The following is a 19,628-nucleotide window of genomic DNA, read 5'->3' on the forward strand; positions in this document are numbered from 1 at the left end:
AGCTGACAATGAAGTTGTAGACTACTTGCCTTCTTATCCTTGAAGCTCCAACAGAGCACAGGCCTGTCTTTTTCTCTGTTGTATCCCCAACAGCTAGGCAACTAACTGGCACCACATAGGAACTCAATAAATAGGTGTAGAATGAATGAATGAATGAATGAACAAAAGACCTGGGCCTCTGGACAAAAGCTTTTTGCAACAGAGCAATTTCACCTATACATATACCCATCATTCACGACAAGCAACTACTGTCTCAACTGTAATGACATAATAAATTGGAAAAAAACCCCAAAACATTAGGTATATGAACACAACAAGTACATTACCCACATGTATAATAAAAGTACACAAAGTAAATGAGTCACAAAGCCAATTTTTTGGTTATAGTTTCTCTCAGGAGATTTTGGTCTGTTCTTCTTGATAATCAAATTATTTATCAGAAAAGCATGCTGCAATCTTGATAACGCAAGCACTATCTTTAAAGTTCTGTTGCAATCTGGAATAATTCAGGCAAAATGAACATTTCCAGAGTCCCACCCTAAGTATTTTGAAGACAAATCCTTAAAGGAACGAAAGGTGGAATAAAATGGAAGAAAGGTAGATCTCACCATTTTAAAATTATTACATTGAATTTTAAAAAGAAAAAACTACGTTTAAATAAATTATATTGAAATTATTTATTCAAAAAGGCATCTTATGTCCTCACATTCGATCTTTAAGCGAGTAAGAGTCATTTTCCAAGTCTTTGAAGCTAGATGATAAACTTTACACCTACAACGCTTGAGTTAGTGGTTCTTTTTATTAAAATAATTTGGGTAAGTTCCTTCATAATTCTAACGTCTACAGCAAGATGCAGCAGGAACAGCAATACACATTAAATGTATGATTCTACAGCACTCGTCTAAGTATAATTATCTGGATGTAACAGGCTTTTACAGCTAGCAAGCTATGATCTATGACTGCAATACTATTCTGCATGGACGAAAAGTTTCCCAAAATTCTGATGGTCATCTTCAAAGAGACTTGAACAAGAGTCGATTTGATAGCGAATACAGAAAAACACAAAAATCAACTCATAAACACTGGCACGAAAACAAAGCACTCTGTAACAACTACAGCGTTAAAAATTTTAAATCCAAGGCACGTAAAAGATAAAGCTCAATTAACTGCTGCCTGTATTTCCTACTTTATGGTCTTAAACGGGGTATCACATATTTTTTTTTAGCGCTTTCTTAAACAGAAATTTCTTGTTTCAATGGCCCCTCCTCCACTGCTACCATCAGCGCCCTTTCTTCCTCCTCCCTCACCCCTCCCAGTTAAAACAAATTAACATTTGTACTAAGGTACCTCCTATCAGCTCGCAGCTTCTTCCCAAACACGCCCACGTACACTGAAACTGGCCTGCGTCTACACAACACATAGCTACAGGAAAAGAGCTTTGAGGGGGGCAGGTGGGGGGATAATTTAGCTCCGCACAGGTTTACGGCTATTTTCCAAATACAGATACCAGCTCATCACTCCTGGCTCGGGTTTCTCCCAAATCACCTCCAAAGCATGGTGTTTATGAGCCTACCTAATGCGATACTGCAATGGAATTCCGGGTATCTGCAGACAGATAGCCCGGCTTTGCAAGTGTTTGATCAGACCCGTGGGGAATCTCTTTTTCCAGTACGCCCGTTCCTAGCGGTACTGCCCCCGACCTCAGGCAGCGTCCCTGGCCCCACGCCCCGCCGCGCGCCCGGCCCGAGGCCGGCGCAGGACCGGTCTCCCCGGGTCCGAGGCCGGCGGGCGACTCGGGCTGCGGGCCGCTCCGCAACAGGTCACCCTGACCGCGAGAGTGCGGGTCCGCAGGCGGCCAGCTCGGCGGCCGGGCTTCGTGGGCGCAGCCGCCAGGGCCGGGGAGGGGGTGTGGCCCCGATCGGCGGGTCCGGGCTCGGGGAGTCCCGGCTCCCGCTCACCTGGAGGGAGAATGAGACGCCGCCGGGCGCCAGGGCAGCGCGGGCGGAGGCCGGGGGCTTCGGCCACCCAGGAGAGGGCGAGGCGAGGCGGGCTCGGGGGGTCGCCGCGCTCCCGGCCTCGGGACATAGACCCGGAGCGGGGACCCCATGGCCTCCTCCTGACGCCGAGAGCGAGCCACCAAGGGAGGCGCGGCCCCAGGTTCCCACACCAGGGCCCCCCCTCCTCTCTCAGCCCAAGCCCCGCAGCCCCCTCCCCGCGCCGAGGACGAGCAGCCCCGGGGCCCGCGGCCAGAAGATCAACACACCGCAGCGCCCGGGCAGCCGCCATTCCCCGCGCCGCCGCCGCTGCGGCTCCGCGCCGCCCCGGGGGCGCAGCGCACCCACCTTCCCTCCCCCGCACCGCCCACCGAGGCTCCGCACCAGGCCCGCGGCCAGAGCACCGACCTGTGCAGCCGCGGCAGACGCCTCGGAGGATGGAAAGACGGCGCCGGCCTCCCGCTCCGCCGCTTTGCCGCCGCCGCCGCCGCCGCCTAGGCTAGCGCTCGGCGACCAGAGCAGTCGGCGTCTCTCATTCAGCGCCGGCCGCCACCGCGGCCGCTCGGGGGAGGGGAGTGAGCTGGATCCTCCCAGTCCGCGCAGGGGGTGGGGGAGGAGAACGGACCGGGCGGGGGCGCGCGCCGAGCGGGCGGGGCGGAGCCGCAGCTCGCGCACCAACCGAGCGCGCTCGCGCGGGTCCCTAGCGTCGCGGCCGCGGGGTCCTCCCGGCGCGCGCCCCCGCCAGCGGCTCTTCTGCCCGGCGGAGCCCAACTGCCGCTGGGGGCCGTGGCGGCGGCGCGCTCCAACAGCCGCAGTCCCTCCGCCCCGCGCCCGCCCGAGGGAGGGGCCGCTACCCGCCAAACCAGGCGGCGGGGAAGGGTAGAGGACTGACAGGTGGGGCCCCCGCGGCAGCCCCGCCACCCCCTACTCGCACCGGGCCCTCCATGGTGAAAACTGCTGTGGTGTTGGTCGCCTTCGACGCCAACACCTCATCTTTGCGGCCAGAGAACAAAGTTTGGAAACGCTTGGCCCCCAGATCAAATATCATGCCCGCGCCAGCCGTGTTTTTAGAAGTCGGTACGCACAAGTGAGGGGGTTCCAAATGTGAAGAGCCACCGCACTGCCGTAGGATCATAAATTATGGTGATCGATACTCTAACACATTAAAATTCGGGAGGTGTCAGAAGTAGGCCTTTGTGTGATGCCCTTGGCTTAATGAGCAAATGACAGAAATTTGGCATCCTGTGGGGCTCAGATGGATGAGTCCCAGGTGAGCAGTATTTTCATGTTCAATACAAGATTCTGAAACATTAAATATTTCCTGTGAATGAAAAAGAAGTGGATTTGGTTAAACGGTGGAAGGGTGTTGTTTCGGTGGGCGCCCTGTATGGTGTGGCACCAGTTGTTGCAGTGTGACTATAAATGGAAGGTTTTAGGTGAGCCACCTTTTTGTGTGGTGTCATTAGACCACTGGAAAATGGGTGATGATTCGATAACCTGCAGCTCCTTCTCTAGGTAATGTGCAGTAGAATGTGTAAGGAAAACTGTACCAGCGTTGGATATAACACATGAAAGGACCAAAACTGTTCCCTTTTGGCTTCTTTTATCTCTTTAATAACCACTAAACAGAACTACTTAATCGTGTATATTGAAGACTGCTAATTATTTCCTCCTTTTACTACCTGTGTCATAGCCCTTTAGTTAAGGAAACTAGAATGCCCTTCAACCCCTTTCAAACAGAATTACTTCTTTAAAGCCCCCCTCCCCTGCCCCATACCCAAAGGTAAGTTAAAAACAAAAACAACAACAACAAAAAAAAACCAAGGTTAGGCCCAGTTCATGGTTTTTCATTTTTATTTCATTCACTTTCAAACAAAGTCTTGAAAAAATAATTATGATGAAATCACTAGGAGAAGTAGAGATACCAAAAGAAAAAGGAAAAGAAAAAAAACCTTTCAAATAAGAATCGACACCCTCCCCCACACAAAAAGGAAAACAGACTATTGGTGAAAGGGGGAAATGTGTGATGTATACAGGAAGTTTTCCCACAGATGTTAATTGCTTCAAGTCCCAAAGAAACAACAGGCAAACAGAATTAACACTTGGAGGAGAAATCCTTCTATTTGGGTAAATCAAGTTGGGTAAGTGTTTAATCTTCTTTAAGTGTTAGTCAGAGATTAAGGAAAAGGTGTTTGGCCATGTGCCTACTGTAATACATACAACAATTACATGTGTATATACATTGTAATTATAAATATATATATGTCTTATTATCACTGCTCTTAAAAATCGGAAAACTGAGGAACAACAAGGAATTCTGTTTTGTGTAAATGTCTTGCAATTACTTTAAACTTGAATTAGGGTTTCACAAAAACAAATGAGGCTGTATTCTACACCTGCCAATAATTTTCACAGTTTACTGTAAGAGCAATGAAGTGTTCATCTGGACTCTGAAGAGAAAAAGCCATGTGACATGTGAAGCTAGGCCATGAATATACTAAATTCTTAAACATACTGAATTTCTGAGTTTGGAGTAATTACTCAAAATCTGTTTCACATGTTCATAACCTATAAAATAATACTTTTATTAACCTTTAGAGTCATGTTAAGTTCCAATTTTCAGAACTTGATTAAGAATTTGTGAATAAAAATATAGGAAAAAGTTCATTCTCAATGTCTTTTTTTTTTTAATCATAGCTTGGGAATTATTTTAGAAAGTCAGCGTCCCTTCCAAGTCATTGCTATGCAAAAGAAAACAACAGCTTTTTGCATGGGAAGAGGACTAGAACCGAATTTTCTTTACTGGAGGGTCTTTTATCACAGTTAAATTCTGTTAAGTTGCTTTATGTATTCTATTTGCTTTTGCCAAAAGACAAGAAGTTTGCAAAGTCTTAGTAAAACAAAAAGTACTAATGTATAAAATAGAAATGCCTTTATATAAAATAGAAATCAATAAGAATTCAATATGTTTAAAAGTAGCTTCAGAAGACTCACTATTATGTAGCAGTTTTATTACTATCCATCAATATTATTTCCATGGGGTAAGCCAAGGAACTAATTTATAGAACAAGCAGCTTCAAAGTCAAGAGACCACCACTGCAAAAAAAAGAAGAAAAATCAAATCAACAAACAATTCGTCTCATTCCAGCTGTCAAAACAAAATCCAACTGGTGTGGTAAGAAAGTTTGTTATTTTAGTAACACCTAATTCTATTACAACTAACAGAATTTCAGTAATAACATATATCCCTATTATTTCTCTAAGCTTTAATCTCTTTTTTCAAATATATATACCAGCTGGACATTTTGAAAAAAAAATTGTTATGTTTGCAGTGTTCTGATAGAAAATATAGGCAAACATATCCAGAATTCAAATGTACAGGGGGACTTTGAGAAATAGTCAAGGCATTCTCCAGAAAACTGATACCAAGTTATCAGGAGAGCCTGCCACGATTCCCAATCAAGATTACTACTCAGCCATAAAAAGGAATAAAATAATGCAGCATGTTGCAGCAACATGGGTGGACCTAGAGATCATCATTCTAAGTGAAGTAAGCCAGAAAGAGAAAGAAAAATACCATATATCACTCATATGTGAAATCTAAAAAAAAGAAAAAAAGAGGACAATAATGAACTCATCTACAAAACAGAAAGACTTGCAGATACTGTAAACAATCTTTTGGTTAATGGGGGGTGGGGGGGAGGTGGGTGGGAAGGAATAAATTTGGGACTTTGAGATTTGCAAATGTTAGCCACCATATATAAAAATAGATTAAAAACAAATTTCTTCTGTATAGCAAAGGAACTATATTCAATATCTTATAATAACCATTAATGAAAAAAATACAAAAATGTATATATGTATGTATATGCATGACTGGGACATTGTGCTGTACACCAGAAACTGACAAATCATAACTGACTATACTTCAATTAAAAAAAGAGACCTGCCACAGATGTTAAGATACGAAGAACAAAGATAATCACCAGTCCATTCAAATATGAGCAACAACTTTCAAAAGGCGTTAAGTCCTTACCTTAAGACTGGGCTATGCTTTACAAGGGCAGCCCTGTGTGGGGTATGGATCAGCAGGGATGTATTTACTTAATGAGGATTAATGTTTCCCTGGAACAACTCTTGGGGAGACCAGCCAGGGTATAAATAAATGTTTGCATGAACTAATAATTTTCAATGTTAACATTAAAGGCAACTTCAGTAAGGTCTCATTTATCTGACCAGATAAGGAAAGGAGGCAGTGAGGGACTGAACATAATTAGGTATTCTAGATAACTGAGGTTTGCATCTGAAAGCACTAGGAATAGATTCATTTAAGCAGCTTATATTGATGTCTTTTCTGAAATATCACTTGTTTCTCTGCCTTAAACATAAAACAGTGTAGCTAGCTTAACCTATTCCTAATGACCCAGAGGTGTCTTAAATATAAAAGCTATAATGCCAAGATGTCCCCAGAAGCTTAGAAGTATTTAGTACCCTTCACTGTACAATAAATAATCACCACCAACTGTGTTTCTGCATGCCTTTGAGTCTAATTGATCTGGACGGTACTCCTCACTGACCCCGCCGCTGTCCCTTCTTTCTGCACCGCTGCTACAGCACTGCGTGTGTGCACACTCACATCTCCCTTTGAATTGTCTTATCATGCCAGTGTAAAAACCAAATAACCAATATTTTAATATACATGTATAAAATGAGAGTAAAGAACAACAGAACGTATAAAAATGACTCTGGTACTTTGGGGCATTTACTTAATATAAAGGCCACTTGCCTACTTTCATATTTTCCTCTCTGTTTTAGAAATTGAGTTTACCAGCTAAGTAAAATATTATTGCATTCTGCTTCCTTTATAAAAATTTTAGGTGTTGCTCTTTATACTTAATGGAAGGAGAGAATGTCAATAATGTTCATCACAGTAGTTTCCTCAGATATCCTGCATTCAAATTAAGTTTATAATTAAAAGGAAAACAGGAATTCATAAATCCATACCAGTAATAGATGAAATAAATGGAGAAGAAGAGAGTATGCTCGGTTATGCTAGAATGTTGAGCGCCAGCAGGTAAATGTGGAGGGAGTGCAAGAGTTGGACAAGCATTTGCAACCGTTGTGGCAAAGATTGGGTAAGACAAGAACCATCAATGGATCCTACCTGTAGGGAGAAATTTTGATGAGGAACAGGATATTTGCATCATCTTAGACTTCTTCCCATAAATATCCTATCAGTTGCAAGGAAGAAAAAGACAGTAATTACATGCTTGAGAAATTGACAAAACCTTGACCAGGTAATTAAAATTATCATCACCAATAAGGGACAGATGGACATTGTTTTCCTCAAAATGCAATTTCCAGGGGACACAGATTCTACTCAGGAAATGAGGAAATCTAATGAGGAATCTAATGAGGAAATATCAGACAAATCCCAAACGAGGACAGTTCTGTTTTGTTTTGTTTTGTTTTGTTTTACAGTGGGGTGGCAGGACTGTATTCTTCAAAGATGTCAATGCCACAAAAGACAAAAGTTGTGAAAATATTCCCATTAAAGAGCCATGACAACCAACCAAATGCACTATGAGATACTAGATTGGCTCCTTTACTGGATGGGAAAAAATTCTATAAAGCACATTATTGGATTAATTGGAAAACAGATGGTAGATTGATTAAAGTATTGTATCAATGTTAAAATCACTGAAATTCATAACTAGATGTAATTATGTCCCTAAATACTGCAGTATTTAGGAGTAAAGGACTAAAATGTTTGTATGGTTGAGGGGAAAAAAAATATATATGTATATATGTAGAAAGAGAGAGAGAGAAGAGAAGACAAAAGTAATAAGATAAATAGGTACAGTGTTAGCAATAGATAACTTTGTTGTGAAGGGTGTTTCGGTGTTCCTTGTAACTTTTCTATAAATTTGAAATTATTTCCAAATAAAAAGTTTTGTTTTTTAATGTTAGAATTCCAGAAAAAAGCAGCAGCAACAGAAGTAAGCAATCCATAGACTATAACATTATAATTATTTTAAATGACCACCTTACTGCCAAGTCCCACATGCTTTCTAAAATTGTTGACTACTCCCATGAAATTGTCTATCTCTTGGGTTAAAATTATAGAAACAATGAATTTTATAATTAAAGAGTCATCTTATCCAGCTTTTTTATTTTATAAAGGAGGAGACTGTGGCTCAGAGATTCAAGATTTACCCCAAATCCCTTAACCAGTTAGCATGACAGAGCACATTCTTGATTCCACTTCAGTGTAACTGCTAAGATTTCTCTCTGAGCTTACTGCTCAGTTTCTATCACTTTTCTTTTTTCTCCTTTCTAACTGAGTTTCCTAAGGGCTTGTATTCTCTAATTTTTTTTATGATTATACAGGGAATTTATGTGGCTTTACTGTTTCCACTATCACTGCTCCACTGGTCAAAATCACCCAGGCTTCTAATGTCTGATTGCCTCCCTCACACCTAGATGAAGATGCTCATCATTAGTTCCATGTTTACAAGTTCAAAACTGAAATAACCACAGAAGAAAAAATTAAAATAAAACCTATGAAAATACTTCCACCCTTACTGATAATCTGAGACACATTAAAACAAGATACGTTTGATCAAAGAAATTGCCCGAATAGTAAGATTTACAATATTTGGGTTTAGCCAGAATGTGGGCAACAGACTCCCTCCTACACTGATGGTGGGAGGATAAATGAGCATGTCTCTTTGGTGGACAACTGGCCAAAAGCAAGGAAAACTTTTAATGTACATACCCATTGAGCCAGCAGTTTCATACAGAGACACCTGTCCTACAAAAATATGTGATGACTTTCAAAGAAATATACAGGACTGCTCATTAAGTATTACTTGTAATAGCAAAAATTGGAATATTAAATATCCATCCATACAGGAGTGGGTGGAGGGTGGGTAAAGCTTGGTGGTAGAATGCATGCTTAGCATGCATGAGGTCCCAGGGTCAATCCCCCAGTGCCTCCATTAAAAAAATAAAATTAAATATTAAAATTAAAAAAATACAGGAGTGGGCAAATCCAATTATAATATTTCCTTGCATGCATGAAAACAGCTGTATATGGAAAAAAAAAACAACCCAGAACTCAAACAAGTTGAAGAGAAATGTGTGCACTAGTCTCCCGTTTCCTTTTCTTTTAAGTTGGTGCATACTTAGAAAGCTATGCAAACAAACTATCACAATAGTCACTCCAGGAGAACGGAACTGGGGGTGGAGAAGGGGACTTTCATTTTTCTACTTCATATATTTCCATTGTTTGGTCCTCCTTGTTTTTCACCAGAAGCATGTATATCTTTTATCAAAGCAACGACAGTAAAAAAAATAAAAGAGGTGTTGCTTTCTTTTTAACCTGAAAACTTTCTTTATTCAGCATCCCCTCCAACATCACTGTTCCCATCATTTCTTCTCTCTCCTAGATTTTAGAATCAATGTTAACTCTTTTCTCTCCTTTAATATTTATCCACTTATTCCTGATCCTTACAATTTTTTTGTGTTTTTTTTTTTTGCAACTATTAGCCCAAACTATGCTAGTAGAAAGGTACTCCTTACTGATCTCTTAGATTTAGCTAGTCTTCACATTTTTTTTTAACATGCCTTTTCCTACACTACTATTTTCACTATGTCACATCTTCTCCACCCCAACTCACCTCCCAGGTGAAAAATCCCCAGTTCCTTATGGTTTGCCAAGGCCACATCCAAGGACTTCCATAACCTCAGTGCACCCTGCTAATTCACCTCATCACCTCTCCACACACTGGACAGGCCATTCTTCGCTTTACTCATTCAATAAACAAGCACTTATTTCTCCTCGTAAGCACCAAATATGCTTCCGTTCATTTAACTGCAGTGCAACTTCTCCCTGTCCCTCTTGTCTGAGATTTCACCAGACATCTCCTTTCTCCAAACCCCTGCTGGGGTTATCATGGTATCAATTTCTTACTTTGGAAATTTACTATATGATGACATACAGTTTTACCGAGGTGGGGTTCCTCCATCCCCCAAAGGATTGTAAGCTCCTGGAGAGCACTATAATGTCTCTCTCTCTTTCTTCACATTTATTAAGCATTTACAATACAGACAATATATTAAATACCTAGCCTATGTCACCTCTTTTTGGTCTCACAACTACCCTGAAAGGTAGATATTTTTAACACATTTTGAAGATGAGTTCAGTAACGTGCCCAAGGTCATGGTGTTAGGCAATGACAAAGCTGGGGATCAAATCTGGGCAGTCTGACTCACAATCTCCATGTTATATAGCCTCCCTGTAAAACTGTGCTTTTTATATATTCTTGTAAATTAACAGCACAATGTCATGTATGTAAATGAAGCTTAGAAAAATATTTATTAAATAGAATATGCTTTATGCTAACAATGAAAAGTTAAATGGAAAAAAAATGGCATTTGGTCCAATTCCTCACTTTGTCCAACCAAATGTATTTTAAAACTATGTTACAGGAGATAATTTTCTGCCATAGCCGTGTAATAATAAAGTTGGTTATCACATTACAGATGAGAAAAGGTTACTGCATAACCACTGAATCCCTTTCCCTGGAGAGATGCAATTCTATCTATGGTGTCATATTCCAGAAAGAAATATTCTTACTCTTTCTGGAAATTAGTAACATAAGCATTTAATAGTACTTCTTTCTGTTAGATCAACCAATAAATTTTATGTAATTTTTACTGTATTTAATAGAGACTTCGCTCAGCAAGAGAGGCTTCCTTCGTTATGACTAAATCCAGCGTACACAAATTTGAAACTCATTGTTAAATATTGGCAATTATATTTGTCTTTAAAAGCCACTACATCTATACATAGTACTTATTATTTAATAGTATTCAACTTGAGAAAGTATAAATGGTGACAAAATTAGTTACAAATTGACTTTTAAACTGTGACTACAGTTCGAAAACATGACTTCAAAAATAAAAACAGCTTAATGTGTTCATCACTTTTCAAAAAAGTGTTTTAAACTCACTGATATGTACTATAATATAAACAATACCAGCACACACACTGAAACTGAAATAAAACCACTTTAAAACTAATGGGTTTTGGGGCTGAGTTATAGCTAAAGATAAATACTTGCAGGAACTTACTTATGTTTCAGTATTTTTCTTTCCTATCAACATACTAATTTTGCAATATAACCACAAGAAAGACAGGGCTTCTGGTAGATTAAAAATAAATTTACTGACTACTTTCTAAACTTGGTAAGTTGAATATACATGTTTATATCTGCTAACTCCCAAAACTGACCTAAAATTATAATAAAGGATGGAAAGAATGGAAGAGGTGAGAATAATGAATGAAAAATTTTGGAAGATGAAAAAATAAAGGATAAATAGACTTAACTAAGCAGAGAAAAATGAAATTAACTGCCTGTAGAAGAGAAAGGTAAGAAGCCAGTTAATTTACACAGCAGAACTCTGGAAATTTAGGAATTGGAGACACTACATACTGAGAAAAATGGAGATGAAAAATGCCTCTAAAAATAGAATTGGACAAAAATCCTAAGAGGAACACTTGGACAGACAGCCCCTGTCCCACCTTAAGCTACCATCCCTCCCCCACCCCAAAGAGAGAATGAACTTTTGTTCTAAAGAGAATTAAACCAGAGAGATTGAAGAAAGTTATCTGATCTTTACATAAGAACAATCAGTCAAGGACCACCAAACATTTTAGGAAAGTCTCTAACATAAAAGCCAGAGCTTCCCCTGCCTCTAAAAACAAAACAAAATCAATCAAACAAACAAAAACAACAAACAAGCAAACAAAAAACAGGAAGGGGAAATTTTTATAAAATTCAATCAATAACTTACAGCAAGGTACAATATTGTATTCATTAAATAAGACCAATACAAAAAATCACAAAGAACAGAAAAAAGGCTCTTAGGAGTTAAAAATGTAATAGCCAATATAAAAATGTCAACACAAGGTTGGAAGATAAAATTGAGGAAATTCCCCGGCAAGTAAAAGACTGTAGACCTAACCATTTCATTACTCTGCACTGACCTAAAATTGTGAGCAAACAAGTGCTATTATAAATTGTTGATTAGAAGGAAATTGGTAACATTTCTACAGAGGGCAGTTTGGCACTTTCAGAATTAAAAATACAATTCCCTTTAACCCAGAAGTTCCATTTCTAGAAATTTTATGCTACAGGAAAACTTATGTGTACAAAAAGATCTCTGTACAACGATAGTAGTAACAGAAGGCTGGAAATATACGAAATGCCATTGACTGGAAACTGGACCCCCTCAGATTACATTACATCCATACAACGGAATACTGTGCAGCCATCAAACAAAATAAGAAGTTCACTCAAGTTATACTTGTATGGAATGATTTCTAAAGTCTACTGAAAAAAGCAAGATGTGAAACTGCCTGCTTATATACAGAGAGCACACTTCTGGTAGGATACCCCAGAAACGATCACGGTGACTACCTCCAGTAAGGGGTGCTGGTGGCTGAGGTGGCTGGTGAAGGGGAGACTGACTTTCCATTGTGTACCTTTTTGTGTCTTTTAAATTTTATATCTAGTTTTTTTTAAATTATTTTAACATACTGAGTGAATGCCTCCATTTATCATTATTTAAAAGGACTTGATTTCCAATCAAAATAAATTTTGTAACTCTCCTCTGAATCATTGCTAAATCCATTAGTATTTTTTGGTTGAAATGCCCCAAATTTGACCCTGTACTATAATAAACAATGCTCTTGAATATGACATTTTATTACAATCAGTGACTAGATACACTGTCCTCTTCCTAGTCTTTAATTATAGGAAAATACTGGGAGCATATGATAGGATTTTTTTTCATATTTATTGTATGTGTTCCTCATTACACACACTTCTGGCAATCCTCCATAGCCCCTGCTAGAATGTTGGCCCTAAGTGATTATGAACCAGTAAATTTTCCTCCCCTGACCACCAGGGCAAGCTAAACCATTCTGCTTCTCCCAGCACTTGGGATAAGGTCACTGAGGAGCAGTTAATTGGTCTTGGGAGCCAAACTGCAAGGCTGCGTAGCGCTCCGTGCATGGCAGAAAAGACACGCAGAAGCAGGGAAAGAAAACTAGTCTGCATAGAAGGCTACAAGAAGGATGAGGGCAGAGACAGAAGCCACATGAGAGATGCTTCCTGACTTCCCAATCCCAGGCCCTGCTTCCTTTTACGTCCTGGTGTTTGTCTGCCATGTCTGTTTCTCACGCTGGTTCTATTCCCTGTCCCCGCCCATTTCCTGGCTAGAATATGGAGTATGATGTGTAGACTATTTTCAAGTCTCCTTATTAACAACTGATCTTTTATTTATTAATACTTCTCAATATTTATCCTGGGATAAATACTGTTACAGTGGGAGCATGGTGAACTAGGCATTAGTCATCATTCTCCAGTCAACCACGATAAACAACTCAACTCTCCTTTCTGTTTCCAGTTTCACTTACTTTAAAAATAGGATGATAATCTTCACCCTGTCTTCCTCATATCATTATTCTACAGATTAAATAACATTACAAAAGTAAAAACTAAAACTTTGAGAAGTGTTTTGAAATGTCAGGTTTTATTAGGGTTATTGCTTGTTATGTGTTATAAATGCAAATTTCTAAGCACTTCTCTAAATCACTGAAGTTAATTCAAATGTTTGGTGCTAGCATGAAGTTGTAACACCTGTACAATCATAGTGTTTCCATTTCCTTTCCCTTGTTTCCAACTTGCTGCCCGGGAGCATCAGGTCAGTGCTTAGGGCAGGTTTTGCTTGCCTTGTTCCAGATGCCTTCCAAGGCTCTGCTTCCCTAGCCCCTGGCTAGCCTTGCCCACCCATGTCCAGGTCAGGCTCCTGGAAACTGAACGAGGCCCCTCTTACCTAGAAAGCGAATTCAGACAAACTTACTTGAGCAGCATTTAATCAGCATACCTATCCTTTCCAGAGTTGTTCATATGATAAACCTGTGTTAGGCTCTTAACTCACACTATAAAAGTTCACTGTCCTGCCACCTCTTAGGGAGGTATGTGAAAACTTGCTCATCTTTCAACCTCCATCCCTCTTCTGGGAGGACAAAACTCCACCCTATCCTTAGTCAAATGCAAGCTCTTTCCTGACTTTCTTTTCCTTAGATATTTATTTCAATTTAATATTACCTGTACACATCTCTTTCCATTAGTCAGGGCACCAGTGTGATTTTCTCAGGCCTCATGTAACCCCTAGGGACAGCCAAAGTGGTGCTTAGCTACAAATGAGTTAGGTTTCAAATGAAATATGAATCCTATTCAATTAACCAAATAAAATTTGTTATATAATCAGCAAACAGAAGTCAAATCTAAAAATAGTATTCAAGATCTAGGACAAGAGATGGAGACAAAAAGTCGAGAAGAAGATGAAATTTTCAGGTGAAGAAATAATTCAACTACTGAGATATTGGAATTTGTTTTCTACAGGAAGACTTCCAACATAGCCTATCCTGTAGAGGGATTTATAAGAAACTAAGTTTCCTCTCTGAATGTCATCAGGAAGAAACAGTGTCGCCAATGTAAAACGAGCTATAAACTTGAAAATTGTAACATGCTAAAAATCCCTGTTGAGATGAAAAAAGAATGTAATAGTAGGGAAAAAAATGTAAAAAGAGGGGTCTAACAGATAATTGTCTAGACACAAAATGCTTATCTAGTTCAAACGGAAATATTCTTGGAGTAGAAAGTGTTGATTTATCTGACTCACACCAAGCAATCTCTTGATCTAATATTTATTCCCCAAATGAATCTATCTACCAGGCATGGTGAGGTTGGGAAGTGGAGACCGAAGAACTGGGGGCTGTGTGGATGACCGCTCCTGCTGTAGCTAGGAGGTAATTTAGGCTAAATTCTTATCCTGTTGCATCTCTTTAGTGAGGTCTCCTCAGCCTCTGTATCCTGATTAAATTTCTCATCCTGCAAAGGAGGTCCCAGCGAGGACAAGTCCTAATACCTACTGTAATCCAGGAGGTCCCTCCAAAAAGAACAAGATCTCCTTCGTGTTCACTGTTACACTTGGCATCTGGGCTCCTTTGTGCCCCAGATTAACCTAATTTTAATGTGCTTAATAGAACTTCTGGAAACCATTGTGTTACCAACTGGTGATGCCTTTTCCATAGCACGTTCTACCTTGTATTTTGTTAATATGTAACTTCTTAAAACAGACCTTAAGCTCCTTGAGGATAAGAGCTCCCTCAGGTTTGTAGTCCTTTGTTACCACCATCCCAGTGTCTTACACAGAGAAGGTTATCATTAAATATGTAACAAATCAAGATGAACAATATTGATAATAGATAGGTCGCTTTTCCAGAGTCCTTGAATTAAAATTTTTGTAGTGGTAAGCCAGGAACTCCTTCTAAATCCAGGTCATAGCTTGCTTTCTTTTATTTCCTTAATTCTTATTTACTGAAGTTTTACCCTGATACAACACTGTATACCTTGATGACAGATGTTTTTATGTTGTACCAGTTTCTAAGACATATTATTAGCAGATGCTTTCTCTTCCCAGCTGGTTTCTAAGTTCCTTGAATGTGGGGACCATACCTTCAATCTCATCACACCATTTGTAACTACTCAGCACACACATGTTGACCACGTGCTTTCCATGGACCAGGTGCTTTCTGAGCACTTCATATGTAATCACTTAGCCCTCATGGCAGCTGTGTAGGGTAGGTGCTAAACATAAGTAGCTAGTTCAAGGTCACACAGCTGGGCAGTGGTAGCACCAGGATTTGATTCAAGGCAGTCTTGCTCCAGGTGCATGGTCTGAACCACGACTTTACAGCCGCTTCCTAAACAGATTGGTTAAATCTAAAATCTTTATTAAAGGCATGATTTTTGATCAACAGTGGTTTGTGATATAGTAGAAGTCAGGTAGAAGAGATTTTTCTTTAAACTTTTTTTTTAATTGAGTTATAGTCATTTTACAATGTTGTGTCAAATTCTAGCGTAGAGCACAATTTTTCAGTTATACATGAACATACACGTATTCATTGTCACATTCGCTTTCGCTATGAGTAGAAGAGATTATTTTTTCCTCCATTTGTTGTACTTTTTGTGTTACTACTCCCCTACTCCTAAAATTCAGTACTGTGGTTCTTGGAACTCTCACACCACCACTCAGTTATCCACAGCAAGATAGATACCCAAACTATAAAGGACCACAACTCCTTTCTAGTTTGGTCATTTCTGACACTGGCGTACCTCTCAGAATGCCAGACCCAAAGTCCCTCGCTGTTGCTGCCTCACGTAGGACAGCAACCTCAGACCCACCTGAGGGGGAGTCTCAGCTCTGCTCCTTACCAACCAGGGGACCTCAGACAAGTCATTGCAATTCTCTCAGCTTCAGCTCTTCATCAGAAAAATAGGGATAATAAAATCTCCGTAAGAGGGTTACTGTGAGGTTCAGAGGTGATGTAGTAGGTACTCAATTAATAGTAGTTTTTATTACTCTCTTAGCAATTCTCATAACTCTTGCTGCATGAGAAAATCAACACAGAGGTATTCTTAAAGATTTGCCCTCTCACTGAGCCTATTGGTTCTGTTGCTTTTTTGTTGTGCTGGTGTTAAATCCCTAGTACTTCCATTAAAAAAATACAAAAATTAAATATTTATTTTTTAAAAAATAGAACAACTCAACCACTGCAAGCTCCAGTTTCTCCTGTTGTGAAACACTGGCTCTTTATCTGACCCGCCCAGCTGCAAACTCCCCCCACCTCCACGCCAGCAAAGAGACAGGCTTCAACTTTCAAATGGATCCTGTCCCAAAAGATCAATGAAACCTGTTGTTTGAAACCCAGAAAATATTTCCTGCTGAGAAATTATAAGTGATGGCTGGGATCTTGGGTCCATCCATAGCACCGTATTTCATAATGCAGTTAAATTATGATATTGGCCCAAGAGTAAGAAGAGAGAGGAAAAGAATTTCTTTCCCCCTTTTTTTGGATGCAAGCCAACACTAGACAAAGCTTTGAAATGTGAGCTGTTTACATTGGCACCCTCTCACTTCCTTTCCTTTTCCTCTTTTTCACCTTCTAATGTCCCTTTCTCTGGGCCCAAAGACTCCACCTGTTGCATCCCATTCAGGCTCACATCACTGCGTGGAGCCCTTAACTTTTTTTATCCTCTCCATTCCCACCTGTCTCTTTCCAGCATCCTCTCCCACCCCATCCCTTATCTCCAAGGCCTCTAGTCCCTGAATCCCTACAGTGTCCTCCCATCAAACTTCCATTCCCTCAGTGAAGCAGTGCTCAGATGGACCAGTGAGAAGGAAATCTGATGTAAATGATGTATGAACTCCTAAGCATAATAAGAGTTGATACTTAACTAGTGCTTCCTGAGTGCCTGGCCCTATTCCAAGCCCATGTCAACTAGGAACCTTCTACCCATTCATGGAGAAAAAGGCTGGCTCCTGTTTTTCTTGGTCCTCCCGTTCCGTCTTTCTCTTCCAAGAATTGTACAGATAATGAAACAAAAAATGGTTGACACTTCTCATGAGAGAGATAAGTGTTTTGGGATGCTAAGAGAGATAATAGTGTCTTGGGATGATAAATGGCAATCAGCCCTGGTTCCTGGTGTGTGAGGCCCTCCCTGGGGTGACAGGAGAGCACGTGTGCCCTGTGGAGGGGCAGCCCTTCTCAGCCCCAGGCAATGTTTAGTCTGCAGGCAGGCAGACAGTGTGAGTCCAGAGCTTAGGCTGTCAGGCTTCAGGTGACACCTGGACCATATTTTTAATGTACTTCATTGTACTATATTCACTTTCATGGTGAATGGTTGCATCTATGAATAAATTAGAATGATATCTGTACTTACCAGGCCTCTCCAGTTGCAAGTGCCATAAACTCAACTCGAGTTATCTTTAAAACACATCCACATGTGAGGGGGTGTGAGTACACACTGTCAGAGACAGGAACTAAATCTAGGGGCCAAGGTATATAATCAGGCCCCCTCCTGCCATCCCCCAGATCTTCTTTTATTGGTGTATTGACCTCATCTACTTCTATAGACATGAAGATCACACTCTAGATGCACATCCTTGCAGCCCCTGTAAGTCCAGAAATCAGAATAGGTTTCTCCTACAGCTCTGGCTGAGAAGTCCCAGAGAAGGACTTTGATTGGTTCATCTTGGGTTGTGTGTCTACCCTTGAACCTGGAAAGCTGGATCAATTTGATTAGCCAGTAATAGATTGTGTGCTTAGCATGCACAAGTTCCTGGGTTCAATCCCAGTACCATTAAAACAAACAAACAAACAAGCAACAAACAAACAAACCTATTTACTTCCCCTCTATCCACCCAAAATTTAAAAAATAATTTAAAAAATCATACTTAGACATAAAGTGTGATTGCAGAACAGCAAAGTGAAAGAAGATCTTAAAGGAAGACAGAAAGGAAAAAAACATTATCTTCGAAGCAATGAAAATTAGATTTGACAGCAAAAGTGGAAGTCAGAAAGTGGTACAGTAATATCTTCAATGGGTTGAAAGAAAAAAAAAACCAACCTAAAATTGTATAGCCAGTAAAATTTATTTTTCAAGAATTGAGAGTTTGCCTATTTATTGAAGTAAATTCTGAAGAATATACTTCAAGCAGAAGTAACATGATCCCCAGTGGAAAGTCTGAGATGCAAGAAGAGATGAAGAGCAAAAAAAAAAAAAAAAAAAAAAAAAAAATTGGGGGGTAAATGTGTGTGTAAACATAAACAAACCTAAAACATACAAGAGGAATAATTTCCTGCTGGGTTAAAAGTTCATATAGAATAAGAGGACTTCTACCATAGCATGAGTCCAGGAGTGATTAGAAATAGAATGTTCAACAATTCTTGTGTTATTGAGAAGAAAGGAAAAATATTGCTAAGTGTTATACTTTGACAAGCTAAGCTGTCAAAGAAGTCAGGCTCTCCTGCTGGAAAGGTGAGTCAGAGAGAGAAGTCCTGGAAAGACCACGAGGAGAGAAAGGCCCCAGTCTCCAGCCATCTCAGCTGTAGTGAGGGCGTCTTGGATCTCGTCGAGACTGCAGGCAGCCCTGCTGATACTGCCTAGAACAGAAAGACAAGCCACCCCAACTGGGCCCATAGCCAACCCACAGAATCATGAAAAGTAATAAAATGCTTGTCATTTTAAGCCATTGTGTTTTGGGGTTATTTGTTACACAGCAATAAATACCTGATATAATACTGGAAAAAAAAAAAAAGCAAAAAAAGGCCTACAGCCCTCATCATATTTAATGGTGAAATACTGAAAGCATTCTCTTTAAGATCAGGACAAGCCCAGGGGTGCCTTATCACCAGCTCTATTTAATGTCATACAGGAGACACTGAGCAGAACAGTAAGACGAGAAGGAAATTAAATTATAAAAATTGGAAAAATAAAAAGAAACCAACCAGTAAATATTGCAAAGAATCTATACATTAAATTAATAATTGATTACTTAATAAGAGTGCTTAACAAGGTGATGGGTAAAGAATGGTATTACTATATGCCAGTGACCTGAAAAGGTAAAACTTTTAAAGTTACCTTTCACAATGGCATAAAAAATAAAGCTTATAGGAATAAGTGTAACAAAAGGAGTGCATGACAAACATCG

The 19,628-nt window shown here is 40.0% G+C and overlaps 2 protein-coding genes across 4 annotated transcripts in view; one reads left to right on the plus strand and one right to left on the minus strand.

Annotated features, from left to right (window-relative positions):
* RALGPS2 (Ral GEF with PH domain and SH3 binding motif 2) overlaps positions 1-2,761 on the minus strand; it is a 136,003-nt gene extending 133,242 nt beyond the window's left edge. Inside the window, exon 1 of one of the 3 annotated variants that reach the window (XM_032463663.1) lies at positions 2,403-2,761. The gene's annotated coding sequence lies outside the window, so the exon portion shown is untranslated. The remainder of the gene's footprint in view (positions 1-2,402) is intronic. The other 2 variants (XM_032463664.1, XM_032463662.1) reach the window with 2 other exon arrangements.
* On the plus strand, positions 1,289-2,497 carry LOC116658816 (collagen alpha-1(I) chain-like). Its single transcript, XM_032464750.1, is given in 2 exon segments — positions 1,289-1,730; positions 1,732-2,497. Coding segments are annotated over 2 exon segments (942 nt in total). The 5' UTR covers positions 1,289-1,554.
* Positions 2,762-19,628: the final 16,867 nt, after the last annotated feature.

The sequence above is a fragment of the Camelus ferus genome, chromosome 21 (genome assembly GCF_009834535.1).
Source record: "Camelus ferus isolate YT-003-E chromosome 21, BCGSAC_Cfer_1.0, whole genome shotgun sequence".
In the NCBI taxonomy this organism is placed as follows: domain Eukaryota; kingdom Metazoa; phylum Chordata; class Mammalia; order Artiodactyla; family Camelidae; genus Camelus; species Camelus ferus.